Raw genomic sequence first — 16583 nt, 5'->3', positions numbered from 1 at the left:
CGACTTTGACCTGAAAAAAGAAAAAAGGACCAGGGGTCATAAATGGAGATTAGATAAAGGGGCATTCAGAACAGAAAATAGGAGGCACTTTTTTACACAGAGAATTGTGAGGGTCTGGAACCATCTCCCCAGTAATGTTGTTGAAGCTGACACCCTGGGATCCTTCAAGAAGCTGCTTGATGAGATTCTGGGATCAATAAGCTACTAACAACCAAACGAGCAAGATGGGCTGAATGGCCTCCTCTCGTTTGTAAACTTTCTTATGTTCTTATGTTCTTATATTACTCTGTGGATGTATACACAATAAAAGTGTGTCTTAATTATTTTAATTATTTTTCATCACCCACATGATAGGTAGCCGTGTTATAAGCTGTATAAACCACTTCTGGGGTGGTTAAAGGCCCTTGGCTGATGCCTCGGCAAAGCAAATCTGCACAACTGTTAAAGCGGTGGGGGCCAAGGTTGCCCCAATGGTTTCTTAAAACATGGCTTGTGTTTTTGATATCTCTACTTTAAATGGCTGAGCACTTTTGATAACTTGGCGTTTTTTTCACATTTCCAATGTTTTTGTTTCCGATTTAATTAAAACGCTAAAAAAATCACAAATTGTGCAGTGCAGTGTGTGATGCCTGCTCCCAAGGATTTTTTTTTTGCGACGGTCACATAGGGCACTGTGTTAGGGGCTTTAGTGATTTCACTCATTGCAGATCGCAAAAGAGTGACCGCAAGCGACGGGACGTGCGAAGTGCTTCATGAAACGCACGCAGCGCCGACCTCTGCGTCCTCGCAACCCATTGCAATCGCAGGACTTCTGTGAAATGGACCCCTGCAATGAAAGGTAACACGCAGTAACGTTTTCACCTATATTTCATAAATAAATTCATAATTGTTGTATTTTACAAACTTTATTGTTATTAAAATGACCTATTAAAAGCTTAACGATAAAAAAAAAAAAACCTGGCAGAATTTTCTGTTTTTGACTGTTTGAGTGAAGTGTACTGTACCCCAAAAACATTAGCCTCACCACGTGATCTAGGCAGCTCCACGCAGGGGTGAGAGGAGTGCGGTGCGTGAGCCTGCAGTCCGCAGCGATACACATCTCAGAAAGCAGGCATTTCAACATTGACATCATCCTGGGGCGGGGATTGGATATCACAGCCAGAAGTAACAATGTTTAAACCAATTGAGAAGATCCTCTAATAACGCCACCCAAGACAGATGCTATGGGCTTTCCGATTGGGTTAGAGCATTACAACTATACTACCCAATTACCAGAGCAGCTGCGCTCGCAACCAATAACAAAAGGGAGGAGAACGCATGCTTCCGTTGACAGAAGTATTTTGTTTTCCGGTTATGCATGTTGTTTTTTATTAAAGTGTTCATAAGCTGAAGTTGCAGAGAACAAGATAACAATAAAGAATAAGGAAGCCGACAAGATTGAAGACTCCACTTCTGTCGATAGGCGGTTCCGTCCTGGTGAGAAATTACGATTTAAAAGAAAATAATAAAACGTTTAATTTTAAAGTTTTAATGTATAGGCTACCTACCCAAGCACTCGATTTTAAATGAACGCAGCTGTCATAACGTTTGTTGGTTGTCTGTAGGCCATATCATATAATGACAGGCCTGTGAAAACAACAGCAGCACAACACGCTAAAAAACCTGTACCACTCTGTTTGAAATCAATAATAATATATAATACATGTATTATACTTTATTGAACCGGTACTACAGATTTCTGTGATCAAGTAATAAACCGCGTGGGGAGAAACAGAATATGCACGTTTTCATGTGTTTGCAATTTTGCTTTAAGCCTCTGTTGCATGACTTTTTGTTTATATATATATATATATATATATATATATATATATATATATATATATATATTGTTATTTCAGTCATTCTGAAAACAGTTTTCGGTTGTTTTATTTAAACGCTATGCAGTTCAGGTAGAAAAAAAAGCACACATAGCTAGTTTATAATGCTTTATTTCTTACCAGAAATAAAAACCAAACTGTAAAGTTTATAATAACAGTACCTTTAGATAAATCAATGGCTTTCGTGTTCAAAGGAGGACACGGACAACATGCCCCACATGTCGACCTGTTCCTATCCAGTTTTAAATAACTTTAGCATAACAGAGGCAGAACTGTTAAAGGGACTAGGAGCTCTTAAAATAAACAAATCCCCTGGGCCGGATGAGATCCTCCCAATAGTACTCAAAGAAATGAAAGAAGTTATTTACAAACCGCTAACCAAGATCATGCAACAGTCTCTTGACACAGGGGTTGTACCGACAGACTGGAAAATAGCAAACGTAATACCGATCCACAAAAAGGGAGATAAAACCAAACCATGTAACTACAGACCAATAAGCCTGACTTCCATTATATGTAAACTTATGGAAACTATAATAAGATCCAAAATGGAAAATTACATATATGGTAACAATATCCTGGGAGTCAGCCAGCATGGTTTTAGGAAAGGGAGATCGTGTCTAACTAACCTACTTGACTTTTTTGAGGATGCAACATCGACAGTGGATAATTGCAAAGCATACGACATGGTTTATTTAGATTTCCAGAAAGCTTTTGACAAAGTCCCGCATAAAAGATTAATTCTCAAACTGAACGCAGTAGGGATTCAAGGAAATGCATGCCCATGGATTAGGGAGTGGTTAACATGTAGAAAACAGAAAGTACTGATTATAGAGGAGAAACCTCAAAATGGAGCGAGGTAACCAGTGGTGTACCACAGGGATCAGTATTAGGTCCTCTGCTATTCCTAATCTACATTAATGATTTAGATTCTGGTATAGTAAGCAAACTTGTTAAATTTGCAGACAACACAAAAGTAGGAGGAGTGGCAAACACTGTTGCAGCAGCAAAGGTCATTCAAAATGATCTAGACAGCATTCAGAACTGGGCAGACACATGGCAAATGACATTTAATAGAGAAAAGAGTAAAGTATTGCACGCAGGCAATAAAAATGTGCATTATAAATATCATATGGGAGATAGTGAAATTGAAGAAGGGAACTATGAAAAAGACCTAGGAGTTTATGTTGACTCAGAAATGTCTTCATCTAGACAATGTGGGGAAGCTATAAAAAAGGCCAACAAGATGCTCGGATATATTGTGAGAAGTGTTGAATTAAAATCAAGGGAAGTAATGTTAAAACTCTACAATGCATTAGTAAGACCTCACCTAGAATATTGTGTTCAGTTCTGGTCACCTCGTTATAAAAAGGATATTGCTGCTCTGGAAAGAGACTACATTAGTTGCTACACTATTCTATTCTCGATTTATGTATTTATTTTACTTTATTTGCTATAATAAATTTAAATAGATAGACGGGACAGCGAGGAAGAAGAATAGTCTGTATTGACAGACAACATTCAGAGGGCATGTACAAGAACTGAGATTTTCTTTCAACAAGCAGAAAAAAGTTAAAATGCACAAATACCCTTTACATATTTTCGGGCGCATTGATTTGGAACAGTGATTAAACATAGTTTGAAAGATAACATTCAAGGTCCTATAATCAGAGATTTAAACCCTTGTATTGACCAATCAGGTTAAAGGAAATCTCAGATCATGTTTCTAATAGTAGTGTCTTGGGTTAACTTTATCTATACTGTTTATGATTTTATAGTCTTTAGTCAAGTCCCCTATTTCCCTTCTTTTTTCTAGGCTGAAAAGATATTTAATTGTTTTAACCTGTCCTCATAGCTCATGCCATTCAGTCCTGGGATCAGCCTAGTTGCCCTTCACTTTACCTTTGAGTGCAATTAAGTATTTTTTGTAGTGAGGTGAACAAAACTGCACACAGTATTCTAGGTGGGGTCTAACTAGGGTGTTGTGTAATCGTAGCATAACCTCTCTAGACTCGTATTCCATGCTTCTTTGCAATATAACCTAACATTCTATTTGCCTTTAATTGCCTGACCACACTGGTGAGATACCTGATGCCTCCATCATAACCCTGATGTCCTTTTCAAAGTCCTTGTTCCCTAATTGCTTCCCTTTTTTTCTTTTATTATGTATTGAAAATATTATTATTATTATTATTATTATTATTATTATTATTATTATTTCATAATTTTATCTTTGTATGATGTAGCTTTTAAACAACACTTAGTCAATAGTATAACTGAATAAAAAAGTGAATTAGCGAATGCACCTGCAAGGCCACAGCGTCTATGCTGGTGTGAAGCAGACTTGTTTTGCCAGCTGAAGAGATAGAGATTAAAGCAATGGAAATGTTGCAGAATAGCTGTGAAAGATAAGGGAGTGCTGTGGAAGTGAATGCCTGGTGCAGAACGATGAGGAGTGCTGTGGAAGTGAATGCCTGGTCCTGGTGCAGAACGATGGGGAGGGCTGTGGAAGTGAATGCCTGGTGCAGAACGATGGGGAGTGCTGTGGAAGTGAATGCCTGGTCCTGGTGCAGAACGATGGGGAGGGCTGTGGAAGTGAATGCCTGGTGCAGAACGATGGGGAGGGCTGTGGAAGTGAATGCCTGGTGCAGAACGATGGGGAGTGCTGTGGAAGTGAATGCCTGGTGCAGAACGATGGGGAGGGCTGTGGAAGTGAATGCCTGGTGCAGAACGATGGGGAGTGCTGTGGAAGTGAATGCCTGGTGCAGAACGATGGGGAGTGCTGTGGAAGTGAATGCCTGGTGCAGAACGATGGGGAGGGCTGTGGAAGTGAATGCCTGGTGCAGAACGATGGGGAGTGCTGTGGAAGTGAATGCCTGGTGCAGAACGATGGGGAGGACTGTGGAAGTGAATGCCTGGTGCAGAACGATGGGGAGGACTGTGGAAGTGAATGCCTGGTGCAGAACGATGGGGAGTGCTGTGGAAGTGAATGCCTGGTGCAGAACGATGGGGAGTGCTGTGGAAGTGAATGCCTGGTGCAGAACGATGGGGAGGACTGTGGAAGTGAATGCCTGGTGCAGAACGATGGGGAGGACTGTGGAAGTGAATGCCTGGTGCAGAACGATGGGGAGGGCTGTGGAAGTGAATGCCTGGTGCAGAACGATGGGGAGTGCTGTGGAAGTGAATGCCTGGTGCAGAACGATGGGGAGTGCTGTGGAAGTGAATGCCTGGTGCAGAACGATGGGGAGTGCTGTGGAAGTGAATGCCTGGTGCAGAACGATGGGGAGTGCTGTGGAAGTGAATGCCTGGTGCAGAACGATGGGGAGTGCTGTGGAAGTGAATGCCTGGTGCAGAACGATGGGTAGGGCTGTGGAAGTGAATGCCTGGTGCAGAACGATGGGGAGGGCTGTGGAAGTGAATGCGTGGTGCAAAACGATGGGGAGGGCTGTGGAACAGAATGCCTGGTGCAGAACGATGGGGAGGGCTGTGGAAGTGAATGCCTGGTGCAGAACGATGGGGAGGGCTGTGGAAGTGAATGCCTGGTGCAGAACGATGGGGAGGGCTGTGGAAGTGAATGCCTGGTGCAGAACGATGGGGAGGACTGTGGAAGTGAATGCCTGGTGCAGAACGATGGGGAGGACTGTGGAAGTGAATGCCTGGTGCAGAACGATGGGGAGGACTGTGGAAGTGAATGCCTGGTGCAGAACGATGGGGAGGGCTGTGGAAGTGAATGCCTGGTGCAGAACGATGGGGAGGACTGTGGAAGTGAATGCCTGGTGCAGAACGATGGGGAGGACTGTGGAAGTGAATGCCTGGTGCAGAACGATGGGGAGGACTGTGGAAGTGAATGCCTGGTGCAGAACGATGGGGAGGGCTGTGGAAGTGAATGCCTGGTGCAGAACGATGGGGAGGGCTGTGGAAGTGAATGCCTGGTGCAGAACGATGGGGACGGCTGTGGAAGTGAATGCCTGGTGCAGAACGATGGGGAGGGCTGTAGAAGTGAATGCCTGGTGCAGAACGATGGGGAGGGCTGTGGAAGTGAATGCCTGGTGCAGAACGATGGGGAGGGCTGTGGAAGTGAATGCCTGGTGCAGAACGATGGGGAGGGCTGTGGAAGTGAATGCCTGGTGCAGAACGATGGGGAGGACTGTGGAAGTGAATGCCTGGTGCAGAACGATGGGGAGGACTGTGGAAGTGAATGCCTGGTGCAGAACGATGGGGAGGGCTGTGGAAGTGAATGCCTGGTGCAGAACGATGGGGAGGACTGTGGAAGTGAATGCCTGGTGCAGAACGATGGGGAGGGCTGTGGAAGTGAATGCCTGGTGCAGAACGATGGGGAGGGCTGTGGAAGTGAATGCCTGGTGCAGAACGATGGGGAGGGCTGTGGAAGTGAATGCCTGGTGCAGAACGATGGGGAGGGCTGTGGAAGTGAATGCCTGGTGCAGAACGATGGGGAGGGCTGTGGAAGTGAATGCCTGGTGCAGAACGATGGGGAGGGCTGTGGAAGTGAATGCCTGGTGCAGAACGATGGGGAGGGCTGTGGAAGTGAATGCCTGGTGCAGAAGGATGGGGAGTGCTGTGGAAGTGAATGCCTGGTGCAGAAGGATGGGGAGTGCTGTGGAAGTGAATGCCTGATGCAGAACGATGGGGAGGGCTGTGGAAGTGAATACCTGGTGCAGAACGATGGGGAGGGCTGTGGAAGTGAATGCCTGGTGCAGAACGATGGGGAGTGCTGTGGAAGTGAATGCCTGGTGCAGAACAATGGGGAGGGCTGTGGAAGTGAATGCCTGGTGCAGAACAATGGGGAGGGCTGTGGAAGTGAATGCCTGGTGCAGAACGATGGGGAGGGCTGTGGAAGTGAATGCCTGGTGCAGAACGATGGGGAGGACTGTGGAAGTGAATGCCTGGTGCAGAACGATGGGGAGTGCTGTGGAAGTGAATGCCTGGTGCAGAACGATGGGGAGGACTGTGGAAGTGAATGCCTGGTGCAGAACGATGGGGAGGGCTGTGGAAGTGAATGCCTGGTGCAGAACGATGGGGAGGGCTGTGGAAGTGAATGCCTGGTGCAGAACGATGGGGAGGACTGTGGAAGTGAATGCCTGGTGCAGAACGATGGGGAGTGCTGTGGAAGTGAATGCCTGGTGCAGAACGATGGGGAGTGCTGTGGAAGTGAATGCCTGGTGCAGAACGATGGGGAGGACTGTGGAAGTGAATGCCTGGTGCAGAACGATGGGGAGGGCTGTGGAAGTGAATGCCTGGTGCAGAACGATGGGGAGTGCTGTGGAAGTGAATGCCTGGTGCAGAACAATGGGGAGGGCTGTGGAAGTGAATGCCTGGTGCAGAACGATGGGGAGGGCTGTGGAAGTGAATGCCTGGTGCAGAACGATGGGGAGTGCTGTGGAAGTGAATGCCTGGTGCAGAACGATGGGGAGGACTGTGGAAGTGAATGCCTGGTGCAGAACGATGGGGAGGGCTGTGGAAGTGAATGCCTGGTGCAGAACGATGGGGAGTGCTGTGGAAGTGAATGCCTGGTGCAGAACGATGGGGAGGGCTGTGGAAGTGAATGCCTGGTGCAGAACGATGGGGAGGGCTGTGGAAGTGAATGCCTGGTGCAGAACGATGGGGAGGGCTGTGGAAGTGAATGCCTGGTGCAGAACAATGGGGAGGGCTGTGGAAGTGAATGCCTGGTGCAGAACGATGGGGAGGGCTGTGGAAGTGAATGCCTGGTGCAGAACGATGGGGAGGGCTGTGGAAGTGAATGCCTGGTGCAGAACGATGTGCACTATTGGGTGAAACAAAGAAGCGGTGATGAGAGATAAACAAGAGCTGTTCAAATATAGGCAAGTTAGACTAGAGAAGGATGAAGTGAAGACTGCTGTCCTGTCTCTTTGGAATAAGGAATATACCTGCTCTGTATTTCTGTAGCAGTGCTGATATTACAAGGCTCGTTTGACTCAACGAGCCTTGTAACAAGCAAATTCATTGGGGTCTAATTCTCAAATAACACTCACATAAGTGAGGTAGTTAACATGGAGATAATGTACACTTGTAGATCTCTTGATCCTCCAGCAAGTAAAAAATGAAACTGAATTCCCAAACGGACAGTTTACTGTTTTAGACCCATATTAAAATGTGCATTGATCAGTTTCCATCAGTACCGTTCAGTTGGTAGCAGCCTGTGTAAATGACACATGCCAGAGGTCCATCGGTTAATAGACGGGATCGGATATGACAGGTTCTACTGTATTAATAGGTTTGCACACTGTTTCAGAGAATGCCAGCCATGTCTAAGAGGGTACTGGAAAGATACCGCGTCCGGAGGCTCACGGAGGCTGAATCCAAGGCCTGCAAAGTGGACCGAGTTCGGAGCAGGAGGATGGTGAACCTAGCCGCGGAGATGGAGCGCTGGAGGGAACTGAAACGGCAGAAGAATCTGCCCTCCGACGCGGCTGTAGCAAAGTTACTATTGGATGCATACATGTAGGTATTACTGTACTGTTAGGGGAATCCACCTCTGTCTGTCTGTCTGTCACACTCTGCAGAGTGAAAGAGTAGCTGCCTTGAACCTTCTCCGGACTGTTATCAAAGCACAGCATCGGAATATCTATGAACACGACACAATCCGAGTGTTTCCGTGCATTAACGAAATATAATAAAATACAACAACAAAAATGTGAAATTGTACATACTTGTTCTAATGCATAGGCATCATATAGCTCTGATTGGATTGAGTGGAGTCTGATAACATGTATAGTGTTTGCTGTATGGTTTTACAGTACGTGGTTGTGAGGACCCTCTCTGTGTGTGAGTGTGTGTGTGTGTGTGTGTGTGTGCGCACTGCTTTGTACAGGCACATGGTGGAGGCAGCGGCCCATCTGTACACTTTCTACTAGAGAACCACCTGTCCCATTGTGAGGAGACTTGATTAGGACACTCTTTTGCACAGGATTTAATTCTTCAGTAGATGCATGTGATTTTTACTTTTTCATGAAACCATCAGCTGTGCTCCCGTGGAAATGCATGTCACTCACAAGCTTGTTGAATTCGTGTGCAGTCTCTTCAAACCCTGACTCCTCAGTGTGGGGCTGGTTGTGGTGATTCACACTCGCACCTTTCAGGTCTGGGTTTGACACAGGACTGGACTGGTTTAAGTGGTCCACACACAGGTCAGACCTGGGGTTAATTCCAATTGTAATTGTGTAATTTGGAATTAATTGCAATTGGAGTTGGACCGTGACACACCATTGTAACTGTAATTACACCATACAGTTGATCAATTGTGCACTTATTTTTTCATAATCTCATCGTTTGATAAACACGCGATCCACTGCATAGCAGAACACTTTTGCTGAATTACAAGAACAGAAAATCAAATCTATTTGCATTTAGAAAACAACGGAAGAGCTAGACCCTGATCAGAGACCAGCAGGTCAAATGAATTACACTTGAATTCAAATACATGAGAACTGCTAATTATGAGCTCTGTAGAAGGACACACCTTTTCAAGCGGAATCACAGAGCTCCATGTTGTGTTCTTCATTGAGCGATCATTATTCTCATATTTTCAACCACCTTTCTGACCCCATTTGTTTAAAAAAGAAAAAAAAAAAAAATAGTTATACAGTATGTTTCTGTATTTGTACCTTTGTCTTTTAGAGTAAATGGAGTGTGGTTTGTTACTTTTTAGTAGAATTGTAATTACTGCACCATAATTATAACTGAACAAAATAGCATTGTAATTGCAATTTTAGCAAACAATGCTGCTGTAATTATTGCCCCCAGGTCTGCCACAGGTTTCAGTAATGATAATGTTTTAGCTACATGATTGTTTGATACAGTAGATTCTCGCTAATCCAGACCCGGTAATTGAAATTGACCTGCGCCACTGCAGTGTGTAAAACATTGACAGCATTATTTGTAGCAAAAACATTTTTAGATAGACATGGCTTGCAAACAGATTTGTTTACCAGATGCCATGTTTTTAAATGAATGTTTGCTGATACGTGTGTCTTTCGAAACTGCACAGGCTCTGTTCCAGGTGGTCCTGATTGGTGAGACTATCACGTGGCTGCCTTGCTGTAGACGCAGCCATTGTTCCTTCATTGTATAAGTTAGGTTGGTAGTAAAATCCACCCCTCCCCCATTATTTTGTATTGTTTACTTTTTATTATTTCCAGGTCTATTGAAAGACAGCAACATGTTAGTCTGAGGGGAAGCTCTTCAGAAGGTATGTAAATTACAAGACCTCCTACTGTTAACTGCTCTCTTGAGTGAGTGTGTTTGTAAGGTAATGCGTGGAGTTGTGGAGGTCGCTAGGCAAAGAGCGGACTGGAAACAGTACGTTGGGAAAGTGAACACATGGTTTATTTTGGTAGCAAAACATAGAAGTAAGATTAAACTGTTTACAGAAAGAAAATACTCTGGAAAACACTAAGCAAAAATAATAAATATCTATGGAGTACATACTCAAACAAAACTAATCCTGCAGCTGTACTGGACTCCCTCACAGCAAGGAGACAGTCTCTCACACTAGCCCCCCCACAATGATCTCCCAAGAGGTCTTCTACCCCCACCTGGTTATAACTTTCCCTTGACGTGTACTAAAAATAAATACAATAAAAATAATAAACATGTGTCTGTATCACTGATAAAATACCCCATCAACATGTATAAAATTAACATCATACCTTTTAAAATACTGTATAATTGTTACCCCAAACCTCTCTATGGAGTGATTTCCCCCTCCATGCACTAACATTGGTTGCACCCCCTGTACTTCAGCCCTGGTGTGTGCGCTGTACCATATAGGTAATGCTTTGAATATGAGCATGTTCATGCTGGCAATAGTTGCAAGCTGACCGTGAGAGTTATTGTTAATGGTAATGGAGGAGTCTGTGTTTGTGTTTATGATGTGATGAAATTCGAGAGCAGCTTCTTCAGTGTTCTTGTGGATTGGGCCCAGTAAATCTGTTCTACAGCAGGTTATAGTCAAACAAGCCTTGTATTATCAGCACTGCTACAGAAATGCAGAGCAGAGATATTCCTTATTCACTTGCTGTAACAGCAGACTCTAGCTGTGATTTATTTATACTCCTGTTTGTGAGAAACTAACATTCTCTTTAATTCCTCAGGGTACACAATCTCATTCTCTAATTCAGGGTACATGTGCTCATTCTCTTTAATTCAGGGTACACGCTCTCATTCTCTTTAATTTAGGGTACATTCTCGAATTCCACTCCCTAATCCATGTGCATGCATTTCCTTGAATTCCTACTGCGTTCAGTTTGAGAATTAATCTTTTATGCAGGACTTTGTTAAAAGCTTTCTGAAAATCTAAATAAACCATGTCATATGCTTTGCAATTACCCATTGTCGATGTTGCATCCTCAAAAAAATCAAGCAGGTTAGTTAGACACAATCTCCCTTTCCTAAAACCATGCTGACTGTCTTCCAGGATACTGTTACCATATAGTTAATTTTCCATTTTGAATCTTATTATAGTTTCCATAAGTTTACATATAATAGAAGTCAGGCTTATTGGCCTGTAGTTACCTGGTTCGATTTTAACTCCCTTTTTGTGGACCGGTATTACGTTTGCAATTCTCCAGTCTGTCTTGGTTAATGGTTTGTAAATAACTTCTTTCATTTCTTTGAGTACTATTGGGAGGATCTCATATGGCCCAGGGGATTTGTTTATTTTAAGAGCTCCTAGTCCCTTTAACACTTGTGCCTCTTATGCTAAAGTTATTTAAAACTGGATAGGAACAGGTCGACATGTGGGGCATTTTGTCCGTATCCTCCTTTGTAAAAACCTGTGAAAAGTAATCATTTAATATATTTGCTATTTTTTTCTCTTCATCTATGATTTTGCCATTTGTATCTCTGAGACATTTTACTTCCTCCTTGAATGTTCTTTTGCTTTTTATAATATTGGAAAAACTTTTTGGAATTGGTTTTAGCCCCCTTGGCAATGTTCATTTCTATTTCTCTCTTGGCCTTTCTAACTTCCTTTTTGACTTGTGCTTGCAGTTTCAAGTACTCTTTCTATGTACTTTGTTCTTGGTCCCTTCATGCGAGTGCTATATTTCCCCCTATGTAAAACAATAGGAAAAATATTTTTATGATGGTCCAAAACTACTTGTTTTTTCAGTTGTTTTCAATATTTCATGCATGAAAGGGTTAACTGATGCTTATCAAAAACAACACAGTACTTGATCAATAAAAACATCACACTACTTGATCAATTGTAACGAGAACCATGTGACATGATTACAAACATCATACAGATGAAATGACAAATCAAAGTGTTCTCCTCTTCACATCCCAGGTGCTGGTGAGATAGCTGCTGCTGAGCCAGTTTCACACTCTGCTGAACACATTGAAGAGGACAAGCTGGGGGCTGTGTGTCTGAGAGAGGATCCTGCACGGCCTCCCGAGCTGGGCGCTGTGTGTCTGGGAGAGGATCCTGCACGGGCTCCCGAGCTGGGCGCTGTGTGTCTGGGAGAGGATCCTGCACGGCCTCCCGAGCGGGGCGCTGTGTGTCTGGGAGAGGATCCTGCACGGCCTCCCGAGCTGGGGGCTGTGTGTCTGGGAGAGGATCCTGCACGGCCTCCCGAGCTGGGCGCTGTGTGTCTGGGAGAGGATCCTGCACGGCCTCCCGAGCTGGGCGCTGTGTGTCTGGGAGAGGATCCTGCACGGCCTCCCGAGCTGGGGGCTGTGTGTCTGGGAGAGGATCCTGCACGGCCTCCCGAGCTGGGCGCTGTGTGTCTGGGAGAGGATCCTGCACGGCCTCCCGAGCTGGGGGCTGTGTGTCTGGGAGAGGATCCTGCACGGCCTCCCGAGCTGGGCGCTGTGTGTCTGGGAGAGGATCCTGCACGGCCTCTCGAGCGGGGCGCTGTGTGTCTGGGAGAGGATCCTGCACGGCCTCCCGAGCTGGGGGCTGTGTGTCTGGGAGAGGATCCTGCACGGCCTCCCGAGCTGGGCGCTGTGTGTCTGGGAGAGGATCCTGCACGGCCTCCCGAGCTGGGCGCTGTGTGTCTGGGAGAGGATCCTGCACGGCCTCCCGAGCTGGGCGCTGTGTGTCTGGGAGAGGATCCTGCACGGCCTCCCGAGCTGGGGGCTGTGTGTCTGGGAGAGGATCCTGCACGGCCTCCCGAGCTGGGCGCTGTGTGTCTGGGAGAGGATCCTGCACGGCCTCCCGAGCTGGGGGCTGTGTGTCTGGGAGAGGATCCTGCACGGCCTCCCGAGCTGGGCGCTGTGTGTCTGGGAGAGGATCCTGCACGGCCTCTCGAGCGGGGCGCTGTGTGTCTGGGAGAGGATCCTGCACGGCCTCCCGAGCTGGGGGCTGTGTGTCTGGGAGAGGATCCTGCACGGCCTCCCGAGCTGGGCGCTGTGTGTCTGGGAGAGGATCCTGCACGGCCTCCCGAGCGGGGCGCTGTGTGTCTGGGAGAGGAAATGGAAAAACACACAGGGCCTCCAGCTGGTAGCACTGAACAGAAACTGTGCCAATCGCTGACAACTGGAGACAAGCGTCGTCCTTACCCCTGCTCTCTGTGTGAGAAGAGCTTCTGGGCTCCGGGAAAACTTAAAATCCACCACCGAGTCCACAGCGGGGAAACCCCTTACCTCTGCGCTGTCTGTGGGAAGAGTTTTAGCCAGGCAGGGTCCTTGAAGAGGCACGAGCATGTGCATGTTCACACAGGAGAGACGCACCGAGAAAAACACAATGGGCAGAATTCTCACCAATCGCTTAGAACTGAAGACAAGCGTCGCCCTTATCCCTGCTCTCTGTGTGAGAAGAGCTTCTGGGCTCCAGGAAAACTCCAAACCCACCACAGAGTCCACAGCGGGGAAACCCCTTACCTCTGCGCTGTCTGTGGGAAGAGTTTTAGCCAGGCAGGGACCTTGAAGAGGCACGAGCGTGTGCACACAGGAGAGACACCGCATCACTGTCCTGAGTGTGGGAAGGGCTTCAAGTACGGCGGGGACCTGAATAGGCACAAGCGCACCCACACGGGAGAGAAGCCCAACCTCTGCCCCGAGTGTGGGAGGGGCTTCAGCGAGGCGGGGAGTTTGAAAGCACACCGCCGAATTCACTCCGGGGAGAAGCCGTACCAGTGCAAGGTGTGTGCGAAGCACTTCCGCTTCTTAATCAACCTCCACACGCACCAGAGAAGACACACATGCCGCCCTCCGCGGATTCGTTGATGTCCAAGTAAATCACCCAGAACTTCAAATACATTATTATTATTATGATTTATTTCTTAGCAGACGCCCTTATCCAGGGCGACTTACAATCGTAAGCAAATACATTTCAAGTGTTACAATACAAGTAATACAATAAGAGCAAGAAAATACATGTCATTGTAAAGGCAGGTTCGTACTTTGGCTGTGCGGCACAACCAGCTTGGGGATTTTGAAGTATGAACCAGCCTAAAGGTAAAACCTAGCAAGTGTATATTATTCGATTTATTGAAAAGGTAAAGAGTTACAAAATGTATAAAAAATAACCAAATAAACTTACTTAAACTGCCTGAAATAAAAATCTAGCCAAAACGTTTGTTACTAGAATTAATCTCTTGTAGTTTTTACCTGTGTTTATTTCTAGTTTTGTATCTTTAACAGACAACTTCTAAATGTTTGTCACTTGCCTTTATTTTTTAAAAAGGAGTTCTAGCTGTGGAATTACTCCCATAAGTCTTAGAATAATAAAAGGTGGGTGTGTAAGGCATTGCTGTAATGAAATTGTACTGCTGCATTGTTCTACAAGGACACCAGTATATTTACGACATGCAGCAAACACCCCGTGCATTGACTTTAATGTACAAATAGAAGCCACCCCCACTCGGCCCTTATAAAGTACATGTATTCCATATGCACGTTGAAACAATGTGCTGAATGACAGATACATGGTTAGAAATGCAATGTTAATTATTGTCATCTGAAAAAAAGTCACTGTAACAGGGTTTGAAACATCCACCAGTCCTGCACCCAGTCCAGGGTTTCAAAACTCCCCTTGTTTAGGTATATTATTGAAATCACCAGGTGTTGGGAGTTTGAAAAATCAGGCCACTGTTAGCAGTTGTTCTTGCAGCTATAAGGAAATGAACAATATGGTTGCTCAAACTCCTGGCTGTTGAATCATTTAAATAATGTAGTAATTGATGGTACAGCAGTCAGGAACCCAGGAGTGGTTGCAGGGCTAGTGTGAGTTTCTAACCTTGCTATAATAATGACATATAAAATGAAATATTATCATCCTAATCGAGAAAAAAAAAAGAAACATGTTATTTATGGAAGCCATATTCAACGCTTGGTTCAAACTGATGGTGATCTTTATTTTTAAAAAAATAAATTAAACAATACAAAACAGGACATATTTAAAGTGTTATACATTAAATGTTTGTTGAAATCACATCCTCATGATTACAATTCCTTCTTCCACTGAGCACCCCACCAACAGCCCAGACTGGTTTGGAACAGATCCAAGTTAATGGACACTTAACACTCCCCTCAATAAACACAGATATATCAGCACTCAATTAACACAGATACACACCAGCACTCAACACACCCCTCAATAAACACAGATACATCAGCACTCAACACACCCCTCAATAAACACAGATACATCAGCACTCAATTAATACAGATACACCAGCACTCAACACACCCCTCAATAAACACAGATACATCAGCACTCAACACACCCCTCAATAAACACAGATACATCAGCACTCAATTAATACAGATACACCAGCACTCAACACACCCCTCAATAAACACAGATACATCAGCACTCAATTAACACAGATACACACCAGCACTCAACACACCCCTCAATAAACACAGATACACCAGCACTCAACACACCCCTCAATAAACACAGATACATCAGCACTCAACGCTCCCCTCAATAAACACAGATACACCAGCACTCAACTCTCCCCTCAATAAACACAGATACACCAGCACTCAACACTCCCCTCAATAAACACAGATACACCAGCACTCAACACTCCCCTCAATAAACAGAGATATATCAGCACTCAACACACCCCTCAATATACACAGATATATCAGCACTCAACACACCCCTCAATAAACAGATACACCAGCACTCAACACACCCCTCAATAAACACAGATACACCAGCACTCAACACACCCCTCAATAAACACAGATACAACAGCACTCAACACACCCCTCAATATACACAGATATATCAGCACTCAACACACCCCTCAATAAACAGATACACCAGCACTCAACACACCCCTCAATAAACACAGATACACCAGCACTCAACACTCCCCTCAATAAACAGAGATATATCAGCACTCAACACACCCCTCAATAAACACAGATACACCAGCACTCAACACACCCCTCAATAAACACAGATACACCCGCACTTAACACTCCCCTCAATAAACACAGATACACCAGCACCCAACACTCCCCCCAATAAACACAGATACATCTGCACTCAACACACCCCTCAATAAACACAGATACACCAGCACTCAACACACCCCTCAATAAACAGAGATATATCAGCACTCAACACACCCCTCAATAAACACAGATACACCCGCACTTAACACTCCCCTCAATAAACACAGATACACCAGCACCCAACACTCCCCCCAATAAACACAGATACATCAGCACTCAACACACCCCTCAATAAACACAGATACACCA

The 16583-nt window shown here is 45.2% G+C and overlaps 1 protein-coding gene across 1 annotated transcript; it reads left to right on the top strand.

The window, feature by feature from the left end:
- Nucleotides 1-1277: 1277 nt before the first annotated feature.
- LOC117971137 (zinc finger and SCAN domain-containing protein 10-like) lies at nucleotides 1278-15251 on the top strand. Its single transcript, XM_059016618.1, has 4 exons — nucleotides 1278-1476; nucleotides 8149-8357; nucleotides 10055-10104; nucleotides 12205-15251. Exons 2-4 carry the CDS (start codon nucleotides 8152-8154, stop codon nucleotides 14082-14084), a joined length of 2136 nt encoding a protein of 711 aa, XP_058872601.1. The 5' UTR covers nucleotides 1278-1476; nucleotides 8149-8151; the 3' UTR covers nucleotides 14085-15251.
- Nucleotides 15252-16583: the final 1332 nt, after the last annotated feature.

The sequence above is a fragment of the Acipenser ruthenus genome, chromosome 53, assembly GCF_902713425.1.
Source record: "Acipenser ruthenus chromosome 53, fAciRut3.2 maternal haplotype, whole genome shotgun sequence".
NCBI classification, from domain to species: Eukaryota; Metazoa; Chordata; class Actinopteri; order Acipenseriformes; family Acipenseridae; genus Acipenser; species Acipenser ruthenus.
The sequence above is the reverse complement of the archived record's forward strand: the minus strand, read 5'-3'. Positions and strand labels throughout refer to the sequence as shown.

Excerpts from the sequence above, each read along its gene's own strand:
- LOC117971137 (XM_059016618.1), top strand. The coding sequence starts at position 8,152 with ATGCCAGCCATGTCTAAGAGGGTACTGGAAAGATACCGCGTCCGGAGG. Across the intron at positions 8,358-10,054 it reads TTACTATTGGATGCATACAT|GTCTATTGAAAGACAGCAAC; the intron begins GTAGGTATTACT and ends TATTATTTCCAG. Across the intron at positions 10,105-12,204 it reads GAGGGGAAGCTCTTCAGAAG|GTGCTGGTGAGATAGCTGCT; the intron begins GTATGTAAATTA and ends TTCACATCCCAG.